The 26,030-nt window shown below is 41.0% G+C and overlaps 1 protein-coding gene across 1 annotated transcript in view; it reads right to left on the reverse strand.

The window, feature by feature from the left end:
• Positions 1–1,638: 1,638 nt before the first annotated feature.
• The window catches only part of CCDC80 (coiled-coil domain containing 80), a 31,215-nt gene continuing 6,823 nt past the window's right edge, over positions 1,639–26,030 (reverse strand). Inside the window, exons 3-6 of the mRNA XM_049628181.1 lie at positions 21,383–21,539; positions 9,352–9,488; positions 7,514–7,662; positions 1,639–1,930 (exon numbers count right to left, since the gene is read on the reverse strand). Coding sequence (XP_049484138.1) covers positions 1,654–1,930; positions 7,514–7,662; positions 9,352–9,488; positions 21,383–21,539 — 720 coding nt within the window. The 3' untranslated portion in view covers positions 1,639–1,653. The remainder of the gene's footprint in view (positions 1,931–7,513; positions 7,663–9,351; positions 9,489–21,382; positions 21,540–26,030) is intronic.

The following is a 26,030-nucleotide window of genomic DNA, read 5'->3' on the forward strand; positions in this document are numbered from 1 at the left end:
AAAAAAAAAAAAAAAAAAAAAGTTTGTGGTCTTTGCTCTTCTCCCAGAGAAGTGAAGCATTCTGTTCTGCATGTTGTTGAGTCATGTTTTCTAAAGGGAAGATCACGAATTTCATTATTCCCGGAAAATATGACTTGTTTACATTTCCTGTATATTACAAAAGGGTTTGGTTACACTAATGTGATTTAGGTTCTGTGTGCATAGATTAAAAATGAAACACCACCTAATAACTGCTGCAAAGATGTCTTTAGAAAATTAATAATCCATGATTTTATTTATATTCTTATTGTGAAGGGTCATTAACTGCTCTAAGAACTTCTGTCTTACCTAGCAACATTGGTGGTTATAAATAATTTAAAATATGCTTAACAATACAAAAAAATCTTATATATTGTTATAAAATTTTAAATTATTTGATAATAGGAGTATACATAAAAATTCACGACTTTTCTAGTTGTTCTTACTATTATGAACTTGTTTTCTGCTTGCTTGTGTGTGTTATTATTTCACATCTTAAAATTGAAATGTATTTATAATTTCTAGGTACTGTGTCATAGCAGGGACCCAGGCTCTGTTAATGCTTTACAAAACCTACACTCCCATATTTTTATAAATCAGGCACAGTTTTGTAACTAATAAATGATTCTTCTTCCTAACAGAAGTATCAAAATAATGCTGATTCATCTGTGTTCCAATTAGGAATTTTTAAAATCTGTGGCTCCTAGCTACTTTTCCACCCCTCTAACAATTGTTCAAATTCTTCCTCTGCAGAAGTGTATTTTATTTATTTATTTATTTATTTTAATTTATTTTTGGGACAGAGAGAGACAGAGCATGAACGGGGGAGGGGCAGAGAGAGAGGGAGACACAGAATCAGAAACAGGCTCCAGGCTCCGAGCCATCAGCCCAGAGCCTGACGCGGGGCTCGAACTCGCGGACCACGAGATCGTGACCTGGCTGAAGTCAGACGCTCAACCACTGCGCCACCCAGGCGTCCCTGCAGAAGTGTATTTTAAATGAGACTTCAGTTGTGAGTTCCACTTTTGAAATTGCCCTTAGCTCCTTGGTTCACCATTGAACTTAGTAATAAGGTCTATGCATAATAACCATTCATTTTCCTTTCTGTATGTCCATATTCAAAATGATACTTTAGGTCACCAAGATAATCATTTTGGTAAAGAAAGCAAATGTTACTTTTCGAAACACTAAGCAGTTCACTACAAAAAAAAAATAAATAAATAATAAACTATGTTTCTCTTTGACCTACTTGTCTTAAAAATAAGATTCTGTTTAAGAGATCTTGCTGTCTTTGATGCCCAATTATAGATCAAAATCCTTTTTGAGGGAATGGCAATATAGTACAGTTTACTTCCATTAATATATTAATTCTCAAAGCCATTCATGTTTTTACAAAAGGCATTTCATCTATGGAGAAGTACCCCCCCAATGTTTTTACCTAAGTATTATCTAAGTAAATGATACCTGAGGTTTATAATGTTGAGACAAGTTTTAACAAATCAAACAAGAAGGCACATAACACAGATCACTGAAAGTAAAACAGTGGCTATTTTCAAACACTTCAGTGAAGAATCCAAGGGGGGAAAATATTGAGAAAAAAAAGAAAGAAAACAAAACAAAAAAAACTCCAGTGGACTAAAGCTTGAGTCTGAAAGCAACTTTATATTCAACACAATTGAGTAAGTGTCTGGGAATCTCCAGTCTGGACTGAGGAATATTTGGATGATCTAAGCTTCTATGTTCCATTTTAGAATTGACCAGGAAGAGAGTGGTATGGGAAAACGGTGATGACGAAGCTTCCCACTCACCAAAATTGCAGGCCTGGCCACTGAGGGCCGAGAGCTGCTGTGAATAGGCCCAGTCTTCATCATTAGGGGCAGAGATCACCAGCAACCGCCTCCTCCATCGGAACCTGGAACAGACAGGAGGCCGTGATTACTGCTTCAAACAATAGAGGCTAGTGTAAGAAAGCAGACTCGCTTTGGCTGTCGGGTTTTTCTTGTGCCCAGAATATAAAACACCGACCCTTAGAAGTATCTCCTAGCTCATCAAAGTCATTAAACTGCATTTCCACATTTCTTACTCTCTTTCCGTTGTAACTTCACGGTCTGCTGACTGGCATTTGCACGAAACATCAGGCGTGAGTCTGGCCACCGTGCCTGAAGAAGTCACTTCCAGAGACTCAGAGTTTTAGACGCAATGAGGACTGGCCCAAATCGTTATGTTATGTTGTAGCCACAGAAATAGGGAATCCAAAGAAAACTGAAGAAAACTCACAATCTAATAGAGTTTGCTCAGGCTTGGAGGGGGTTAAGAATCAAACGTATGGACTGGAAACAGAGTAGAAAAAAGAGAACTAAGTTTTAAGGCGGTGACAGTGACAGGAAGAAGGAAAGTGGCAAAGCAGTTCCAAGGGCCAAGGAGAATTCCTGGGAAAACAAAGCCCTGTGTGCCTTTCTCAGTAGCCAGTTGTTCTTCCAGAGGCAAATGCAAGTCCTAAAACACAGCCTACTCTCATTAGTAAGACCCAACATTATAGAGTCCTCTGTGAAGTGGGATGGGGCTACATCTCGAGCCTAGGACCGTAGCATATATAACAAACTTGCTGCTCCAACACAGTAGGGTAGTAGAAAGAGCTTTTGTCTTGTAACCTAGAAACCCGAGTTCATGTTTTGTCACTGCTACTTTTTGGGTTCCTTGAGCACATCGCTGAGTTCATCTGAGTCTCAGTTTTTCCTTATCTCTAGAATGAAAAATAGCATCAGCTTCAAAGAGGTATTATAAGACTTAAGCTAAAATCCGTCAGTGTAAGTTATTCATGTGATTACATGGGTATAGATGGTGGCTTAATCTGTGGGCTTCTTAGATGTAGACGTTTGTCCGTTAATAGACCTTGGACGTTTGTCTCTCATGCCATATGATAACTTAGTCAATCCTCATGTTTGTGTATCATTTCACAGCTCACGTTCATCTATACTGACAACATTAGAGGTCAGTGAAGGCACAGCTTATTGCCTTCATTGTACAGATGACAAAATGGGCCTTAGAGAAGTAACCTGCCTAACTAGTACATCTAAGAGGTGGTACCAAAATAAGATTTCTCTGACTCCCAGGCCAATGGTTTCCCTAGTTTATCCCCCTCAGAGATCCTGAGGCTTGGCTCATACAGTCAGGGTCCCAAAGGAGATACGAAGTAGAGAGGGAATGCATCCCAGGGGCAACTGTATGGAGTTATCTCAAACTCCACCTTCACTGGAGGAGGGGTTTTGCTTTCTGCCTACTGTGCAGACCCCTGTGGGGTGTTAGTACACTCACTGAGCTGGAAGCCACTCGATTTTATTCGTGACTTCTCTCCCTACGCTCATTCTAGCCTCACAGTGAACATGAGAGTTTTCAACCCCGAAGAAAATGGCCTCTTGGGGGAAAAGTGGTTTGGGTGAATGAGAGAAAATGATAGTCTGATGAAATACAACCTCTGAATGGACGCCTGTAGGAAGGCTTGCCAAGAACTGCTTACTGTGACATTACATTTGCTTCCTCTGCTTGTTTCTCTTCAAAGGGAAAGAAAAACTAAAATCTCCACTGAGGATAGGGAGATGAGTGTATCTGGCATGGAGGAGGGGAGAGGAGTGTCTGAGATTGTCCGAGGTCTCCTGGGAAAGGGAACAGTGATCACAAACATGGTCTCCTGTACTCTCCCGGCTTCCTTAGGAGGCATGCCAGCCCAGCTCTGGCCCCCCAGCCAGCATCCAAACCAGGCCAGCCTTCCTGGCCTCACACAGAGCTGTAGGGTATCCTGGAAGGAGCTATTTTGGGTGAGGTATATTTTGGCTTGTTTACCTGTGTGCACCACTGAATGCTGTCCTGATTGGATGGGGACAGGATCTGAGACTCCCTGTCGCAGACAGAACCAGGCAAAGGTCATTCCCCCTAAGTAATGATTCTTTCTCCCACGGATCTTCACATTGAGACACAAGACTCCAGCTCACAACACTGAAGGAAATAACTTCCAAAGGATGTAACAAGAGATGTCAGTGTGGCCCACCCAGATCCTTATTTCGGGCAAATAGATTTTCTGTCACTTTAACTTATCAGTAAATAAAAATTCTAAGAGCTGTGTGTGTGTTTACTTCCCTTAACTGGCATTCCCAGATTAGTGTGCATTTGCCAGTCTTTGGGGCTTCTGTCTCAGAAGAACGTAATTATAGCCTGAACCAGATGAGTGTCACTAAAGACCAGACTGGCTTTAGAGTCTGGTCAGCTGAAACCAGGCTGTATAGACTCACCAACAACTCAGCAAATTTGAAGGAAAATTCCCATTTGGATACTCATTTATTTATAGAACTGCTATTTAAATTTTTTTTCCTTCAGTTCTCTTTGCCTGGGTTTCAATCCTGAGGTGTTTACTAAATTTCCTCCTACCTCTTCCTTCATGACAAAATTCTCTAACTAGCAGCTGATTAACTGGTCCCAATACTAATAGCCAGCATTTATCGATTACTTACTTTGTACTAGGTCATGGGCCATTGTTGTGAATTTACTTTTCACAACTCTTAAGAATAAATACATTTCTTATCTGCCTTTCACAAATGAGAAAACTAAAGCCTGGAGAAGTTAAGTAATCAGCCCAAGGTCACACAGTCAATAAATGAAGAAACCAGGAATCAAACTCAGGGCTGTCTGACTCAAACCTTTAGGTTATACACAACTCCACATTAATTTTTAAGATCAATGATAATCATCAGCACAGTGATTTCATGAGTTGTGACCACAAATCATGCATAGCTACAGGACATCTAAATTATAATCATATCCATCCTGAGTATCCACAACAGATGCATGTTCCGAAAATGGTACAGAATATGAAAGCCCGTAAGGCTCTGACATTAGAAAGGAGATACATTTACACATCACAGTGCCCTAACCAGTACAAAAGACTTTAGAGGCAAAATGTGGGTACAAGTCTTAAAAATCAAAGATATGCCAAATTCAAATCAGTTATCAACTGGAATGAGCACTGCAAGCTTCAGGTGTGAGCAAAATTGAGATAATGTCAAGCTTTCCCTGTCATGTTTTGAAACCCATGACACAGTCATTATAAAAAAGGCAGCCTGCCTGGGGATGGTAAGAAAAATCAGGATGTCTGTAGCTGCAGCTCTCAGAGCTGGCCCAAATCCTTGGTTATAAATAACATCAATGGACTGGGTGGTAACTGCCTGCTGTAGAGGTTGGGCAACCTGAGTTTACGAGGTTGGTTCAGCAGGTATGCATCTTATAGTCCTGGAAGATTTAGAATTAAGAAGAGCAAGTTTTCAAAGAATCAATCATAGTGATAATTTATACTTCTAAGAACGATCCTGGTCTTCTTTATATACACAATATATGTACTTGTGAAACTTAAGAGAATTTGGCTCAATAAAATGACAACCTTGAAACTTTAAATTAGAATTTATAATTGAGTAATTGGTTTAGATGTGTGGTTTTAAGTGATTGGAACTCCTGAGAAACTCTAGATTCACTGTATTTACAAGATTAACTAATTAAACTTATGGATCATTAAAGTACTCAGAAAGATTTTGTTTATTTCAACAACTCAAAAATATATATTAAATATAAAATGACTGTTTGAAATAACAAAATTGTTTAATTATTGAGTTTGTAAGCCAGATCAAACATTATTCAAAGCCCCATAAAAGTGATGGCTAAAATTTGCTAGGTTCTAAATAGAATAATAAGATTAAAAAGCCTAACTTAAAAGTTTAAGAGAGAGCTAAGGAAGAAAGCAAGGGAAGGAAGGGGTAGGGGAGAACGGGGGAAGGAAGGTAAAGGAAGAAAAACACCTCAAGGGCAACAATAAGCTTTGACCATCCATCTTCTAAGTCACTGCCATAGAGAGGGATGACCTTGGATCAGAAGTTGATGTTTCAGTGCCCCCAAGACTAGACAAGGAGCCACCTGTCAGGTGGAGAGTTAGAGCCCTTTCTCAGCTAAGAGAGTGGACTGAAGACTGGGTTGAGCCTCAAGTCCTTATAAAGTCAGGCACCTTCCATCTCCATTCCAGATGCTTGCATTGCACTGAAAATTGGGATGAAGGAAGAACCTCAGGTTCCTTTCAGCTCTGAAATCCTGTGGTTTTAGGGATATCTCTCTTCACTTCAAACTCTGGGATCCTGGGTCCAAGACTAAAAATAATTCAAGTTATATTTTCAAAAGGAGTATTTGAAAAGAATACGGGCCTTGGGTGGCGCCGTGAGTCCCAGAGCTGACACTAGCTGGGTGATGACCGAAAGTTAGTTACTTGATCTCTGTCAGCCTCAGTTGTGCCCTCTACAACTCAACAATAGTTACAGTATTCAGCTCATAGGATTGTTGTAAAGATTAAACTTGGGAAGGTGAAGTGCTTGGGACAGAGGTGAGCATACAAAAAGTGATCCCAGAAACCCTGGGATGGAGTCAGGGCCATAGAGGCAACATAGCTAGTAAACTGCAGACCCCAAACTTGGATGAACAGTAAGTCCTGTGCCCTTTACACATCATGAGGTTATCTTTTAAGAGACCCAAGCCTCCTGAATCTAGAGGAGTTCAGATTACCTACTTACTAAACAGAGAATCCTTGATTCTCTGACTCACACATAAAGAACATGCTTTATAGACACAAGTAAGGAAGTTCACAGCCTCCAAGTTAATGAGCCTCCAAGTAAATTCTTGCTCCATTTCTGGAGCCTCTTGGCCACACAGTACAGCTGGGCGGGGGGGAGGGGGGGGAGGTGTTGGGGAGGGGAGATGTTACATGGCGATCTCTGTGCATTTATTTGCTGTAGGTGGAACTTCTGTAGTTTTGCATCTCCTAGGGCCCCAAAGGCCCTGTAGAATTTCCATCCAGCATGGGGGAAGGGATGGAGAAGGGAGGAAGTGGAGCAATTTTTTTTAACAGTCTTCTCTGTGTATTTACTGAAGTTTCCCTACAATGGTTTTCAATAAACCCTCCTCCCCAGGGAATCAGGGAGCTGGGTAAAAGGCATTTCTCCTTCTGAGGTCCTAGAGGGGCTTTTGTTGTTTTCTGCAGAGCTGGAGGGAAGCAGAAAATCAAGCAGAGTGTTCCAAATCCTGTTTGAAACCAGAAGGGCCTAATAAATAAATATGTAAAATAAAAATGCAGTATATAAAGCCCTCTAAATTCACTGATGGAATAAATTAACCCTCACAGGTCAGAATTATTTATTCTGTGCCAAGAAAGAAGCAGAAAAGAGAGAAAAGGCCTATCCAAAGCCACCAAATCAACATTCAAGCTTGGAGCTGACCCCAGTCAACCTTGTGACCAGAGCCCTTTTGACAGGAAAAGACTAAGTCCAGTGGCCAGAGGACCATGAGGCAGACGGACCTTTCAGCTGGGCAGGTCTGCACACACATCTACTTTGTGTTTCCTTAGCCTTTTCATTAACTCACTCAGAACACATCCCCACCTGCCTCCTCAGGGACTCCAAAGGTGAGGTACCTGGACAGGAAGTTCTCCAATGACTGCTTCTTGTCTTCCTTGCAAACAATGCCCTCCTTCTTCTGCTTTTCCATATCTTTGATTCGGGACTGGAATGTATCGATCAAATCGAACACAGACTTCATTGCTATGGGTACCTCGTAGTATTGCTGTTTAAGAAAGAATAGAAAGCATATAATGTTTAAGGGTGTTTCTTCCCTCTGCTCAGAGGATAGAGGGCCTGGGAAAATTCATGGGAGCGCTGGAGAAATCAGAGTCTCGAGGGTTCATTGATTTACACATCCTCCTCTGCAAAAATACCTCTGCTGATGTTTTGGGGTTCAGAATCCATGAAGCAACTGCCCCTTATGTTTAATGAGAATTTCTTAACTGCGTGCCTTTTATGGGAAAGGGTCCATGACTTCCTTATCACACATATCCTAGGCTCACTTCCCTACCTCTGGGACTACACTGGTTCCTGTTCGCTACACAACTGAGGAGAAGGTGAGAAGTGCTGTAATTGACACGGAAACGGAATAACCTGTTGGAATATCTGACTTGAACTATCAGGGTAATTTTTCACCAGAAGGAGCACCGTTCTCTGGCCATCAGGAATCTAGATAAACTCTTTGTGATTCCCAGAGGCTGTTTTATTGAGCAAGCATCACTTACAATTAGACCATGTTTCTATGTGTATCCTTAGAAAAAAAGTTGGAATCCACCTTAAAGATAATGCAATTCAGTTTCCTGGATCAGAGCTTCCTGCACTTATAACAGCAACCTAAGATGGATTTGATGGCTGGCTGAGCATTGTCAGCATAAACTACAGGGAAGTCTGGACATGGCTTGGAGATATACCCCCTGTGGCAATTCAGTAAGCTAGAGTGTAAAAGCTGGCAGAGACCTTTGGGCCCATCCAGTTCAGCCCCTCATGTTATAGGTGGGGCAACGCAAGTAAGGAATGCATTAAAGAAGGGAACTCTCTCCAGATTCAGAAGAAGACTACAGGTTGAATGACCTATTCTGATGGCCCAGGTGACCTTTCTCCTGATGATCTTCATATAAGCATGGTATGCTATTGGTGCACTAGAATAGTAAAGACAGTGCAATCTGGAGCCAGCCTGTGTGGGTACCAAGCGCAATGCTAAGTGGGTAAACTTGGGCATGTTACTTAACCACGCTGGGCCTATCTTTGTTCTTCTGTGAAATGAAGATAATACTCATTATTTATCTCAGAGATTTGAGATAGGGATTGTAAAGGGTTGAGGTAAGTGCCTGGCGTAAGGAAAATACTTAATAAAGTTAGCTATTTTTGTTAGTATTATTAGTATTAGTATTAGTATTAGTATTAGTATTATTAGTATTACTACATGGCACAATTTTTCATGGTTCAGAACTTCTGTCCCTAAGCATAAGAAGAAAGTAGGTATAAAACCCTACTGTCTTGTCCATGTGGGATTGAGAGGTAAAACTTCCAGGCCCTTCCAGAGTGGGTCCATGTTAAATCTGACCTTCCTGAAGGAAGAAGCCAACTACTTTTCACCTTTTATCCCCAGGGCCTGGGACATCATAGCTACTCAACCAGTGTCTGATGAATGCATGACATTGATGTTACAGAAGAGTTTAGTCTGAGTCAAACAGCTGGGCCATACAAGGTCATCCAACCCAGTTCTTTCCATAGACTACATTTGTAGGCACAAATTCTATAAGATAACGTGGAATATCTGGACCTTTTCAAAACCTTCCCACTTAATAAAATAATTTGTGCTTATTCATACGTCTAATAGATTCATTGACAAAAAATTCAGAGTTGCTATTCTAAGGAATGGAACTGTACTGTCTAAAACAGAAACCCTTACCTTGACTCTCAGGTCCACATCTGTGAGCACCATGAAGAAGTCATTATAGGTCATTCCATACTCTTTCCTCAGCTCACCAATGAGATGCTGGTCTACCAGGTCCTCATCATCCACCACTCGCATGGGTTTTTCATTATCTTCAAGGAAATGAAATGTGAATGAATATGGGTGTGACAAGACCAAAATAAGTGGGAAGCTCTGAGTCTCCGTCCTGAGTTAATTAGAACAGCTTTCATTAGTTGCACACATTCAGCCAACATTTTGTTTGAACACAAGTTCCCCAAGTGAATAAGTAAATGTAGAAATAAATGAATAAACTCATTTTGAAAGTCAGTTCTCTACAAATAATCAAGCCCCATCTGTGCCTACCCTGATGGTAGGTAGTGAATCAGAAGGAGCAAAGTGAGAGTGAAGGCCGCTGACTCACCCCTGGAAGAAGATTGCCAACTCTATCCTGGGAATGAGTCATCACCCCATCTCACCAAGGAGCTTTTAAATTTATTTTAGTTTTTGTTTCTGTTTTTAAAGAAAAACGTTTTTGTTTTTTTTCTTTTAGTTTTTGTTATTTATTTAGTTGAGTCTAAAATCTCTATCTTTTCCTCACTTTTATTACAGAATCACTTTGAGACTCAGTGAACCATGTCATTGCTATAGAGAGAAACATGCTTATGTTCAGGCCTGCCCAACAGGTTCATTTTAGCTCCAAAAATGTAGAGCTCTCCATAATACAATTTTTTAAGTTTATTTATTTATTTTGAGAGAGAGAGAGAGAGAGAGAGAGAGAGAGACACTATGAGCAGGGGAGGGGAGGGGCAGAGAGAGGGAATCCCAAGCAGGCTCCGAGCTGTCAGTGACAAGCCCAATGAGGGGCTTGATCTCACGAACCATGAGATCGTGACCTGAATTGAAATCAGGAGTCGGACACCTCAACCCACTGAGCCACCCAGCTGCCCTCATTATACAAATTTTGTAAGTGAATACAATTTCAAGCAAAGTGTTACTAAATGTACAGAAGTTTTTAACCATTATATATATTTTTTAAACATCAAGCCCTAAAAATAAATTATTATACTTCGAAATGGTTCTTGAACATGTCACTAGGTGGATGGGAAGTTTGAATATGGCAACTCTTAAGTCTGGAAATCAGTTTAACATCTCTGAGATGAAAATGTTACATCCCTCCCAGGTCACAGTGTTTCCCTCAACCCTACAAAAATTTTTATCTGCCAAATGACTCCCTGTATTTAAAAAAAAAAATGTGAAAAAAATAAAGTCAGCAAAGATGTGATCATAGATATATTGGTGAAAAGACTCTATCACTTACTGCCCACATTGCTACCCACTGAATAGTACTACAGTAGAAACAGCCATAGTTTTACAAATACAGAGGTTATAGGGCTTGAGTACCACAGACCATTGCTCTTTTCCTCAAAAGGGGATGATTGCAATTTAACTATTACTTTGGTTTATTTGATTAGGATCACTGAAAGTACACAAACAAGGAACTTGATTTCCTCTAAAGCAGATCAAAATGCAAAGACAAAGAATCTGCTTTCTTCCCCCAAATTGTGACAGTTCTTCACAGAGGCAGTTCAAAGGCATGGGAGCCCATAGCTTATATGAGGACCAAGCGCTCTGCAAAGTGAAAAATTATATGCTTCGTATATATAAACTACTTTTTAAAAATTTTTTAAACATTTATTTATTATTGAAAGACAGAGAGACACAGAGCATGAACAGGGGAGGGGCCGAGAGATGGAGAGACACAGAATCGGAAGCAGGCTCCAGGCTCCGAGCTGTCAGCACAGAGCCTGATGCGGGGCTCGAGCTCACAAACCGCAAGATCATGACCTGAGCCAAAGTCGGATGCTTAACCCACTGACCCACACAGGCACCCCCATATAAACTATTTGTTATGTTTGCTTATTTATTTTGAGAGAGAGAGACAGAGACAGCAGGGAGGGGCAGACAGAGAGAGGGAGAGAGAGAATCCTAAGCGTGGGGGTGGATGCCACAAACCGTGAGATCATGACCTGAGCCGAAATCAAGAGTCAGAAGCTTAACTGACTGAGCCACCCAGGCATCCCTAAACTGTTTTTTTAAATGTACATTTTTGCTGTCATGAATTAATTACAAAGTAATTAAAAAAAATTGCCAGATTCATGTTGTTGGTTTTTGTTTACTATGTCTCATTGAGCTAAAAAAGCAAGTTGCTGAAGAAAATGCATAGTAGACATTATTCTTGCTTAAAAGGAAATAAAAGAAAATACATCTGTACAGGAATAGACACTGGAAAATGTCCAGAAGGACATCTAGTTGGTAACAATGGTTGCCTCTAGGGAATGGAAAAGGTGAGTGGACACTTTCACTATTTACTCTAAGCATGTCTATATTATGTAAAATTTAACAAGGAGCATATTTTACAATTAGTAATAATAATAAAATAAATAATTAAAAACTGATTTAAAAATGTTTTTAATAACTAATGATTCTGAAACTTTACAAGCAAGATTTTCTCTTGAATCTAAGGATTCCTAGTTTTAATTCTCAGCATACTTTTGTTCATTCCACAAAGTATTTGTTAATACACTGGAGTGTAATAACAAAGTATTTGTTAATACACTGTTAATACAAATAATAAAGTATTTGTTATACACTGTTAATACACTGGAAATGCAGCCAGTGTCCTGAGCTAAGTCTATGCTGGGTGCTGGGTTCAGAAATGAGTAATTTGGATAGAGTTCAAATTCCTAATTAGAATCAAAATGAGACCATTATCTCTACCTCACAGAGAAAGTTACAAAAAGCACTAAATGGCTCGGATGGAAGGAAGTTGGAGAATGTAGTAGATTTCAAAAAAATGGCCCCAGTTCTTCACCTTTCTCCATACCTACACTCTTTGTCCAGTGACTGTGGCTCCTCTTTAAAGTGATGAGTTAAACTGTCGTGCCTCTCGATTCTGAGCTCATCTATACCACATGCTCCGGCCAGTGCTAGGTGATGTTAGCAAAAGTGACATAGAGGCTAGAAATGAGCCTGTACATTTGGGATTGCTCTTGCCTCTACCGTCGCCATGAGAACAACATGCACGCTAGACTTCTGAAGAATAAGCTAAACCAAGTTACCCTGGCCTCAGCCCAGACGGGGCGACACCAGTTGATCCCTAAAGTGTGCAAGCCCAGCCAAGATCAGCAGGACCACCCAGCCAACCAGCAGCTGACTGGACATGCATAGGCCAGCCTCACCAAGGCTTGCCCAGCCCAGCCCAGCCCAGGTGAGCTGAACCCTACAGGCTTATGACTGAATGTTTAATAATTACACACCACTGGAGTGTGTGGGTCGTCATTACACAGCCTTGTTGTGGCAACAGAGAAGTGATACGGACATTACCTAGCAGAACCCAGTCACGTTACTGAGAAACAATAATATATGGAGCATTAGATGAAACAGGGACTGAAGCAGACACTTTGGTGTACTGTCCAGATCCTGCCTTCAGAAGCAAGGCTGCTGTGAAGGTTAGCCGCTGACTCCCTCTCTGAAAATCACTGACCTTAGAAAGGAGGTGCCTTTCTGCCAAGTCACACTCTTCCTAGGGGACAGCCCACATTCAGCGGCTGATGCAGTGGGGTAGATCTAAAAAACGTCCCCGTTGCCTCCAAGTGAACTGCTACTCCGAAGGGTTCATTGCATTACAACTAAAACTCCCTCTCTGTTCTCTCGTATCCCTCCCCTCTCATAAGCATTATTCCGAAGATGACTCCCCCATTAACCGCATGTATGCAAATCTCAGTTTCAGAGCCTGCTTCCCAGAGAACAAACCCATCACAGAGCCCACAAAGGAGCAACTGGCTCAAGTTTACCCTACTAGTTAATAACAGAGTGAGGGTTAAGGCTCAGTTAATACGACCTCATTCTTATTGAGTATTCTCTCTACTTGACCAAAACATATCCCACCCAAGGACAGAGAAGACCTAGGACCAAGATTTAAGCCAACCTTCGTTCTAACTGGGATATAGCAAGAAACCGATGTCATGGCCTGTTTTCTCCTTTCAACTAAAAGATCTTCTGAAACGTTTTGACCTGACATTAAAAATAAACATTTTACACTTCCAGACTGCAGAGTATCTACATCCCAAATGAATGTTTGTGCTGAGGTGGAAAATCACAGTGAAAGCACTGATCAACGGTGGCTCCTACAAGGGATGACAGCAGCTCTACCATAAGACAGTGTCCACCTCTGGCCCAATTTGGAGGAAGGGATGTGTGAGGCCAGCTCCCAGCTCCAGCTGCCTGCCCCTGCCCCAGATCTCCACTACGTTCCACGTTCCGTCTCAGTCAGGGCTGGGTGAACACCAGGCTCTCCTCGGTCTGGAAATGCAGCATCAATTTGGCAGCTTCTTGTTACATTTTTGTAACAGTTTTGCCAAAGCTCTCTAGTCCTTTGCAGGGCTTAGAAGCAAACATTCTTGAGGACGCAATCCTATAAACAGTCCGCATGGTCTTGATCCAGCTAAATGGATTCACAGATCCAAACTCATGTGGTGGGATTTGGTTATGCCACACAGCCTGTCCTTGACCTAAGATGACTTAGGAGGGACAGAAGGGAGCTTGAACTCTGTCACACCCTGGTGGGGACTGGTCCTGTAAGTGGGGCATTGGCCTGGGTTTCCATCCTTTAAGGATCTCAATTCCCAAGTTGAGGTGGTAATAGATTTCTTCATGTATTTGTTCTTCCATGTCTGACCATAGACAGCAATGACGTTGCAGAAAAATTCAGCTCCAGCAACAACTTACTAATCACCAACTGTGTGCCAGGCATTACATTTGAAGTTTCCATCTGTGACGGCTCCTTCTCTACGATATCTGTGGTATCTCCTACTCCCACTCTGTCTCACCTGAGTTCAGGCATTCTGCCAATGTTCCTGGACCATTTCAGCCTCTCCCATTGCTTCAGAAGTTCTATATCTCCTCTAACAGTTTTTCAAAGCATGATCCACTGTCTACCCTCACCTGGGTAGACAGGCGGGGCACAATCACCTGGGGCACTTGTTAAAATTACAATCCTTGGGTCCAGACCAATTTGATCAGAATTTCTAGAGGTGAGGCTCAGGAACCTGCATGTTAACAAGTTTTCTGGGTCGCTATGTTGCCATCTAAGGACAGGGAACAAGGACAGGATAAAATCCAAATCCTAGGCATAGCGGCCAAGGCCATTTCTGCCCTGGACTCAGTCTATCTTAGTGAGCTGATCACTTAACTCTTCCATACAATATGCTCCAGCTTCTATTTTCAGTTTCTAGAAATATGCCTTCTCTTCCTGGAATGCTATCCCTACCCGTCTACATGGGAACTCCTAATTACTTCTGTAACCTATCTTTACCTCACCTATGCACTCACAATACTTTTAGCTGCTTCTGCAATAATGCTTATCACCCTGCATTGCAACAGGTTGTTTACACATCTTTCTTTCCACTAGATACGAGCAGTTCATCAACAGGGACTAACCTTTGATTGTCTTCTAAATCCCTGTAGCCTGGCACGCATAGACACTAGGTACAGATTTGGTAACCATGACATCTCTCCCCTAAGAAAGATGCCACGTGAGAAAAAAGAGGGTAGTGAGGGGTAGAGTGAAGGAGGTGAGCAGTTCTGGGTCCACATAGAAAATGCATCATCAAACCCTTACACTTCCTGTATCTTGTGAGCTTATAACACAGCCAGTCTAAGTGTAATTTGAGAAAGCTCATCATATAGATTTATTTTCTAAATTTGGGTTTTCACATATGAGGTCTTATAATTGTATTAACCACATTTAAAAATTTCTATATATTATGATATTTTGACATGTTAAAAACCCTTTCTGACTAGGGAGAGACTGCCTCTCCCAAAACTAGCCAATTCTTAGAGACAGCAAATCTGCAGCCTGCAGTAGCTCTCTGAAATGCAAACCAACCAACCCAATGCCCTGCCTCCTCTCTCTGACACGTGCACGCCAGGAAACAATATTCCTCTTCCTTAATCATCCAGGGTCAGGTACCAGGCAACTAGGGACCAGACCTATAGCCCAAAGCCTGGTGAAATTATTCAAACTAGCCAATCAGAAACTCTGTACTTTGTCCTGCCTCACCTTTCTCTTGGGAACCCCAATAAAGACAGTGACCTAGGCTCTCCCCTCCCTGCTCTTACTGCTGCTTTCTGACCCAACCCTGGCTCCACTTGTGGGCCTAGGGGGCGTGCTGCAATTTCCTCTCTGGCACCCATGAGCAATAAACTCTATTTTCCTTTGGCATTCTGATCTCTTGAGTGTCATCCACTGCGCTGCACCATTCATCACCTACCTTAATAAACCCTTTCCGGGGTAACACACAACATAGATAAAATCTATTTATATGGCATTTAAAATATAACTATCCTGGGGTGCCTGGGTGGTTCAGTAGGTTAAGCACCTGACTTCAGCTCAGGTCATGATCTCGTGCTCTGTGAGTTCGAGCCCCGCATCAGGCTCTGTGCTGACAGCTCAGAGCCTGGAGCCTGCTTTGGATTCTGTGTCTCCCTTCTCTCTCTGCTCCTCCCCCACTTATGCTCTGTCTCACTTTGTCTCTCAAAAATAAATACATGTTAAAAAAATTTGTTTTAATAATAAAATATAACTATCCTATTCAAGAAGTCAGCACAGGCCAAAGCTATGGATAAATCTGAAGGCAAAGACTCCATAAAAAGCTGAATCTTTTATTTTAACGATATTTCTGAGATTGCTGACGATAACCCTGGCCTCCAGCTATGGGATTTACTTTCTTTTGATTGGAAACAGATTAATTTAAATGACTCTGTAGTCGATTCTCTTGCTCCTATTTTACTATATGAATGGGTCAGTCGCCTGCCTACCAACCCATTGTGAAATGAGTGTCTGGATCAAATTGATAGGGGAGACTAACCTGGCCATTCCTGATCACAAAGTTGCTGCTTTCTTGTTCTCTAGAAAGAGCAACTTGTCCTATCTATGAAGAAAGCATCCTGCCAGATTCTTTTCTGTCCTACAGACTGACTCCCCCAAACCTGGGAAGTTATTTAAAATTTATTTGAAAAATATATTTAGAAATCTTTAGTGACTTCACATGGTTTACCAAATAAAATTTGATTTCTCTGTGCTGGTATTTGAAATCCTTTAAAATCTGGTGCCAACCTCTCTTTCACTCTGTCCTACACTTAACCGTCTGCTCTCCACCAAACCTAGCTGCAAATCAGAACCACTTGAGCAACAGTTTAAAAATATAAATTCCTGGACCTTATCCCCAAACTGGGTCAGTATCTTGGAATTGGGAAGAGAACTGGAGTCTCAATTTTCATTCTAATTTAGAAAGAGTACCTATAAATTGATATTAAGAAGAACAATCCAATAGAAAAAAAAAAAAAAGGCAAAGGACACTAAAAACAAAGTATGAATGCTCCTCAAACACATGAAAAAATGTCCAATCATACTCATAGAAAGAAAAATGCAACCCACCAACACACTATGCTAAGATCTCATTTTTCTTTACCACATTGGCTGAAAACATTCACAAGCTTGGTTGTACAGTCTTTTGGAGAGCTTTAGGGAAACAGACACTTACACATTGCTGGTGGGATTGCAGTATGATACAACTTGTGTGGAGAGAAATCTGCTGATATCTAACGAAATTAAATACATTTTCCATTTGGCCCAATAATCCTGATTCTCAGAATCTATTGTAAAGATATACCCACATAGATAGAGTAACATATGTATAAGGTGATTTGCTGTGAAACTGTTTATAATAGCAAAATACTGAAAGCAATCTAAATGTCTATTAACAAGGGTACTAGTTAAACAAACTATGATAGGATCTCACAATGGCTTAATAAAAAATTAGGATGATTTTTGTATACTCATAAGGGAAGATTTCCAGGAAATATTTTTTAGGTGAAAAAAGCAAAGTCCAGAGTATTATATATACTATATTTTGTACTAAAAGTGTGGAGGGAATACAGATGTTTATATTTATTTGTAAATATAAAGAAGCACTAAATTCATAAATAAGGAATCATAAAAATACCTATGGGGCAGAGATCAACAGGGTAAAGGGGTCAGGAATGGGTGTAACATTTGTCTGTGGATACCTTTTTGTGCAGCTTTGACTTTGGAATCCAAAAATCCAATTCTCTTTAAAAAATTAAATAAAAACAAAAAGTACTTTGATAGAATCATCATCTATCAACAAATCTACTCCATTTTCAAGGCCCCTCCAATGAATCAACCCACTTTTTGAAATTTTCTGATATTTACACCTTCTCTAATGACTGCAACTGGAAGAGCTAATTCCTCCACCACATTCTCCACGCACTTGTTTTGTATGGTTGGCTTATCAGGTGCTTTTCACTCCTTGATCATCAGGGGTTGATCTTGACACTGACACACTTGAGAGGCAAGAGGGCAGTGAAATGGGATGATGGACAAGCTGGGGGCAGGCTCCTCCGCCTCGAGGACACAGCGTGATTGATAATCAAAGACGGAATAAACAGAGAGGGACGCCAAGCCAGTGTCTGGAAGTGTGATCACTCCCCCAGCCTTGCCTCCCTGCACAAAGTGGCAGGGTCTGAAGAAGGCAGCTGCCAGGCACTGTCACTACTGACGGAAGAAAGGAGGAGTTGGGGCAAAGGGTCAAATTTTCAGGTGCTCCTGAGGAAAAGTGACACTCTACATTGTTATGGAGCCTATGAGGCTTGTCCATAAAGAACAATTCTCTTCAACAGGATCAAAGACAGAAAGAGAATATTAGGCTGAAATGGAGTCTATCATTTTCACCTATCAAAGGTATTTTAGAAATGCACCCATGAATTCTTTATTCATGGGACTATGGAATCACTTTCTTTCCTGTTGTCATGTTCCATCCATGAGCCCATCAACTTCCCCACCTCCTTTCTCATCAATTACCCTTAGAGTCTTCTTCCTTCAAAGGAGGCCATCAAAGAACTTCCTTTGTCCCATAAAAATGTCCATATGTTCTGGTCCTTAAAATCCGGTGATTGACTATCAGTGTCAAATATTTTTCAGCCCTCTATTCTGCTAAGAAAGAAACATGTTTGCTGTGCTTTCCCCTCAGTTTCTCTTTTCAGTTCTGCAACAAAGTGTCTTAGGCCAGCAACTTCTTCCCATCTGCACACTAAGTCTGTAATTCCTCCTCTTGACATAGATACAAATTTTTCTACCCAATTGATATTTTAAATACCACTAACAATTGGGAATGCTTTAATGTACCATGTCTTTCTAAACTCTCATGTATAATATTATCTTGGATGAGAAAACCAGATGGGCTTATCCTGCATTGCAATTTGCTCAGGCATGAGTGACTTTCATTAGGCTAACGACTGAAATCTTAAGGTAAATTTCCTGGAATTTGTGGGTCCATCATTTATAGTTCAAATACACTTAGCAAGATGGACCGGCTGGTGAGTACAGCCCACAGTGTAGTTGGATGTGGGTCTCTGTTTTTGAGGCCCAGTAAAAGTCTGGAAGAGGAGAGACTACTTGATTTATTTTTAAGGAAAGTAAGGCCATCTGATAGATTTCCAGCTGAAAATTGGTCAAGGCTAGAGTTTGGTTCACTGAGCCCATGATGCATGCCAATTCCTGTTTTCCCATGGCTGGCTCCCAGTCTTGGCTGAAAGTTCTACGGCCTTTCCCATAAGGGTAAGCTGGGACATAACACGAGGAGAGAAAGGCCTTCCAGGAATTAAATGAGGAACAAAATAAAAGCCCCCCCCCCCCCCAGATCAAGTCCAAACTGCCATTCAGTGAGAGGCAAACACCAATGCACAATACCTGATTTCCAATAGGGCAGGGAAAAAACCCTCAGTGCCTCTACTGCTCATATTTAATCCAGATGTCTAAAAAACAGCAGGATTAATGCTAAAAATTTGCCAAGGCAACACCAGATGCTTATAACAGTTGGGACCACATAGAGACTGAAGTAGAACATATAATGATTTTTCCAAACTTCTCTGAAATAAGGAATGAGGTTTCTTTGTGTAAGGGTTGGTGGGCAACACATTTGACACTGGAAACACCTGGTGGAGGAGGCCTTTTATCACCAGCCAGCACCAGCTTCTGCACTAGATTGAATACCTACTTCCTTTCTAGACATCTGGGCTGTAATTAAGCTCACTGGCTCTTGCTACTATTTAAAAATCCAGGAAGCTAATGGTTGAATCTCAGTTAAACACTAAATATGTGGCTTTGTAGTATTAGTCTTTGGGGCTTTGGTTTTATTACCAGGAGTAGTAATGCACCTTGTGACCTCGAAGGGCAGTCATGAGGGTTCACTGTTAACATTCTGTAATTAGCAGAAAGCAATTACAAGTCCCTTTTCATTATAGGTGCTCTAGTCCCTGTGACAGTTCGTTGATTTCCAGATGCCTGCCAGAAAAAATGGTGGTAATGATGACCACACCATAGTACTTATTATATGGCACATATTTATACACATTATCTTACTAAATCCTCACCATAGCCTGTGAAAGAGATATAATTATTTTCAAGGCTGAGGCTTAGGAAGTAACTTGCCCAAAGTCACACAAGAAATAAGTTGGGACTGTTGGTTTGAACTGGTCTGTTTGACTCTAGACCTTCTGTCGTATCTTCTGTTTGTATGTATGAGTATTGTTGTTTTGGTAAAGGACCTTGTTGTTGTTTTCTCTCCCAAACACACACCGCACAGGGATTAATGTCCACAAACCAATCACCAATCCACAATGATTTATGATGGGACATTGGAAAGGATGGAATTTATTTTCCTTTGGAGCTATCTCAGTGGAAGGTGAGTTAATAAAAAGAGAGAAGGCATAACTGAAATTCCATATCTGAATAAATTCTAGAGACCTGCTATACAATATTGTGCCTCTAGTTAAAAACACTATACTGTGCACTTAGAAATTAGTTAGTTATGTTGTGTTTTAACCACAATTTAAAAAATATGATTTAGAAGCCAGACAATATTCAAACCAAATGACATTCTCATGACATAATTATGACTACTATGTGTTCTGTTACATCAAGATCACATGACAGAAAAATCTGTGAGCTAATGTGTTATATATATTGAAGCTAACTGTTAACTAATGGGGAAAATATGTTTTATATTCTTTCAGAGGAAATATATTTTATGAAAAATAGGCAGGATATGCACATGGTAAAATATGAAGGACTTTCATTATAGTTAAAATAAAAACTTTGAGAAGTCGAGAATACATGAAGGGTAAAAGTTTTTTTTTTAAAGATAAAGCCCCAGAGATGTAATAATTATAAAAGAAACTGGGTGGGTCTGATCTGGGGCTTCTGACTTTGTGGCTGAACTACTCACAGTAAGTCTTGCGACATTCCCATGAGAATTGCAAGAAGTTAGCTGCCCAGCGCTGAGCTGTGCACCTCCTGAGCCTCACATGCACCATTAATATGAAAAATTGTGAAAACTCTACATTAAGCCAAATTCTTCTGCTCTCCAAAAGGACTTGGGTGCAGTTCAGTCCACACTTTCAGTGACTTTTCATTTAGCTGAACAGCGTCTCTCAGCCCTCCCCAGTCTTGCCAGAGTCAAGTGCTTCCAAGGGCCTGGCAGGTCCCCATCTGTGAGTGAGTCACCTGCAGCATGAAGGCAGCAGGAAGATCAGATGGTATTAGTCACAGGCAAGAAGACTCCAGATCCAGAAGAAACTGTCTACATACTTTTCTGGCTGTCCCACCACTGTATTACCTCTCACATTTTCCTCTACCTTATTGATCTGCAAACCATAGAATTCTTGCATACTTTTTTTTCATTTTAAAGTGCCAAAAACCTACACCAGAACCATGTGGAACAGTTAACATAAGTAGGTAGGTAAGCTGACCTTTGTTACGACAAGGAAAGAGCCCTCTGAATACCTGAATTTTCCTCTTAATTTCCCACTGACCTCTCCCATAAAGTTTGTCCCACCTTACGTATGAGAAAAACAATAATGTAATTAAAATGTTTAAGAGAACCTAGCTGGAAGTGGTCGATTTTCATGGTGCTGTTGTTGACAGGGCCAAAGATGGTGATCACGGAGATTTTCCTGGTGGCCATCTTGCAGAAGCTTTCCAGATACTCATCTCGCTGTTGCACATACATGTTGTTCTCAACCTTAGGAGCGGTGATCAGCTAAAGGCAGGCGGAGGCAAGCAAATATTAATTCACAGTGATGGTTGTACACAGAGGCAAAATCCAAAGGGAACATTTGGAATAGAGGGCTGGCAGTGACTGGCACTAAAGTCAACTAAAGCGCTCTACTGGACACTTAGCATAGTTAGGGCCAAAACAGGCCATTCGGAAAGGCCCTCTTTATTTCAATGGTTCCAGACACAGAGTTTTCTATTCCCACCAGTTATCTTTATCACCAGTCTCCATGTGCCTTAGTTTTCTCATCTGTGAACTCTGCATAGGAATACTTGTTTTGCAAGGCTGTTACGAGCATTACATGAATGCTTGATATGTCATGATTGTTCAGTAAATGCTATCTCCTTTCCTTCCTTTTGGTCTTCATAATCCTAATTGGCAGCTCACACATTTGTAAGTTCAGTGGTTTTTACTCTTTTGTGTCATGTCCCATAGGGTTGAGAGAGCTTCATAACCAGGCCTGGGGCACTACGGAACATTCAATGACTCAGTATCTTTAGTAGGCAACTTGCAGAAAGTTTTTAGGATGGCCTTTTCGCCTATGTTTTGTCACACTGGGTCTATACAGAGCTTGTGGCAGACTTCTTTGACATTCGAATCCCCCAACAGGATGGATTTTTACTGTTTCATTTCAGCCTTCTTTCTAATTCAGACCTGGTATTTTTCACCTAACTCCTTGTGTCTTTCAAGCTCACTTTGAACCCCTGAGTTCTGGGGAAAAAAGAGGAAAAATAGAGCAAAAGAAAGAGATGCTGTAGTCACTGGAGCCATCTGGGACAACATATTTTGTAATTTTGTAGAAAAAGAGAATATCCTTATTTTTAGGGCTCCTGTTGAATGCTCTAAGAATGTCTCAATGCTCCTATCTAAGTGGATATAAAAGCTTTTCTCCTTCCTTGATTATTTTTGTAGCCTTTTTCTGAGCCTTCTCCAATTCTACCACATTTTTCATGAGCAGAAACCAGAACTGTATACCTCACTCCACAAGTGAGTGGGCATGGTGGTGTTCACCCTGCCCACTGATGTGAAATTTCATTCTGAGGATGATCAGGTCTTTGTTGAGCTCTTTGACCCCACATACCTCACTAGGCTAGTGTCTGCAGTGAAGGCTGTCTATTGATCTTTTGCTAACTCATCACTTACCTTAGAAACCAGCCTCTATACACATTTCTTGAACTTGACCACATTCAAATTTATCAGCCACTTTTCTTTTTTTCTTTCTCTTTCTTTCTTTTTTTTTTTTTTTTTTGGTATTTCCTTTCCTTTCTTTTTCTTTTTTTTCAATATATGAAATTTATTGTCAAATTGGTTTCCATACAACACCCAGTGCTCATCCCAAAAGGTGCCCTCCTCAATACCCATCACCCACCCTCTCCTCCCTCCCACTCCCCATCAACCCTCAGTTTCTTCTCAGTTTTTAAGAGTCTCTTATGCTTTTATCAGCCACTTTGCTACTTGCCCATCTAAACTTACAAAATATTTCTGAAGTTTGTGACTATTAGCTTGGCATTTTTCAGAAAGGAAGTCACCATGTTGCTAAACCTCTTCCTCACACTTTATCAAAATGGTTACTAAATCTGCTCCCAGCTTGATATTGGTATTTATCTTTCTCTGTCACAGATGTGTTAATTGTTGCCTGTAGGCTTTCCCTTTTAAAGATTTCCTGTGCCTGCCAAATTCTATCACTTGTGGATATCAAAATGTGTTCAATAACACTTTTGAGTGGAACATTAACAAAGATTTTTCTGAGATGAAATTTTTTTCCCCTCAGGTTGTTATTTACTTTAAGTAGTCATGATTTTGTTTATTTTTGATTTCATGTTTATATGCCTGTTCAGACGGACAGGGTTGGGTAGAAAATGCTTATTTTAGAAATGTAATTTCCCAAGAGGAAAAATAGTATTTCCCCAAATGTATTCCTTGATTCATACTCAGCTTTAAAAAAGATTTAAAGTGGCTATAAAAAATACACGGTGATGATATTTTTGCTTTGTTTGTTAGTTTTTAATTAGCTTTATGATATTTGAAAGCATTTCTTCAGGTTTGGTGGTGGCCCAAATCTTGGAGTTTTATTTTCAGTTGGTATGTTTTAGGTTTTTCTTTCTGGCCATTCTTTGCTCACAAACACACTATTTTAAAATAAATGAATGTTTACGTGAAAACACAAAACCGTCAAAAACAAGGATAAGTTCTACTGGTAATGATCTTGGATTCCTTTTTCTATATCTAGAATATATTTAGAGGAGTGCCCATGTGCTAGATGACTGATAGTTACCTGCCACTGTAACTTCAAATCCATACATTTCATTCTTGACATATTTTGCCATGAACTATTACAGTCTATGATATGACATGACATGACAGGATTTCCAGATTCCTCAAAACTACTTCTGGTCCCTTTGTCCTTCTTGTGCATAACTGGGGTTTGCAGACAATATAGAATCTCATACAGAACCTCATCCTCCCCTGCCTGGCAGCTTTTCTCGGTACCTCTGAACACCGTAGCCTGAGGCCATTGGATACCCAGTGGGAATCCAACAGAAGTAAATAAAGAGCCCTGATGTTTATTTGCATCTCAGGACCTATGCCCAGGGATGCCTTAACCCACCAGTGAGGTGACATTTATTTTGCATGACTCATTTCCTCCCTCCCTCGGCAACCTGGCCCCAGGCTCTCTCTTGCTAACCTTTCCTCTTATTCCTCCCTTACATGACCACTTCACTCTTCAGCCAGACTGCTCTCAATGGTGAAATGAAAGGAATCTGGGCAGAGTGGCACAGAGAAAGGGTGTCTGCAGCCAAAGCGGGAGGGCCTGAATTTTCTCCTAGTTCAACCGTTGGCTACCTTGCAGCCTCAACAAGACCACTTAAACCTTATGAACCTTAGCTTTTGCATCTTTATAACAGAACAACTCTGCCACTCATCAAGTAGTGAAAATCAAGAAAAAAATTATATCTATCTGTCTATCTATCTATCTATCTATCTATCATCTATCTACAGGCTGTGTGCACACAAACACCATACGTGTATGTTGCCTCTGAAGAGTTCACTCTCATTCCTTCCTCTGCCTTGGCCCCTATCACTCTTTCCACCCAGAAAGCTCTCCCCTCCCCTCCCCCTTATCCACATCAAATGTAGTCTTCAAATGCAAGATCCTTCTTAATGCCTTTACTGGCCCACAATGGTCACTTTCTTCTTTTAATTGCTCTTCAGATGCAGGCCCACATTTCTCGGGTCCCACAGATCACTCCAGCCAGAGGAGAGGAAGTGGTCCCGTGCTGAGGAATGTCTAGATGCAGCCTGCAAACCAGCTGATAAAGACACTCCCCCCCCCCCCCCCGCCCCGCCCATCCTCATTTAATCTGCTCCTCAAGTTTGCATCAGAGGAGGCTGATCATGTGAACATATTTCGGCGACTCTTTCTCTGTATACTGACACCTCCAGCCCATTCACTGTTCAGTTCGGCAGTATTTCCAACGGTATTTAAAACGGTAACCGTGTCCAGTCCCCTCTTCCTAAAAAGAGCATCCTAGAACTTTTTGGTAAACATTATTGTCTGACACTTGCCCTCTTTCCAGTTTGGTGGTGATAAATCAGGGCATGTGTCGTGAATAGAGAATTGTGTCGTGTTCTTTTTTACATTTCTGTTTCCAACTGGTGTGTTGGCACAAGGAGCCTCAGAATGTCATGAAGCCAGTTTGCATAAGTAAAGGGAGCAAACAGGAATGGGAGGATGCCAGAGGGAAGATATTTTAAGTCTCAGCTTCTTCTAAGTGCTGCGTTAGGATCAAAACACTAGATTTTTACAGGATTCTGAAAAATGACGTTCAAGCTAGTCGTCTCAGTAAAGCAGAGCTTTGTATCCCTTTCTAAAATTAAACCAAATAAGTGGCTTGTTGTCCCAATACCCAGATTTCTGAGGTAAGGCTAAAAGTGTGAACCCAGTTGCATTAGAAGAGATTCAGTCTCCAAAGAGTACTTAAACTTGATCTTGAGTCTATGCAGTCCCACATTATGAGGCCTCTTGCTAATTGACAAGTAGGGACATCTCGGGGCACAAAGTGGTGGCTTTACAGCTTGGCTCCACATAGTTCCAATGTTTTCGTGATAAAAGGCTTAACTGTGTTCTTACCTTGTCAATCCCAAACTGACACCAACCGGTCTGAGGGATTAAGTTAACAGGGATTCAGTCTATTGTTCTCCACTGACTGAGGGCCAGGAAAGCCAGAGAGCTGAGGTGCAGAGAATTACCTGGGTATTAAAGGCGGAAACTCTACATTGTTGCTTAGCAAAAAAATGTTGACAATTGATATACCTGGCCGTTTACCTGAGTAATTTAAGGTTGAAAGTGAATTTTAAAACATCTGTATTGATTAACGGGATGAATCCTTAGTTTCCCCCTCACTTTACTGCTTATGCCCACTAGAAGCTCACACCCATAGGAAGGCAGAATAGAGGGAGAGGCTGGAATGTGAG

Source organism: Panthera uncia, chromosome C2, assembly GCF_023721935.1.
Source record: "Panthera uncia isolate 11264 chromosome C2, Puncia_PCG_1.0, whole genome shotgun sequence".
In the NCBI taxonomy this organism is placed as follows: domain Eukaryota; kingdom Metazoa; phylum Chordata; class Mammalia; order Carnivora; family Felidae; genus Panthera; species Panthera uncia.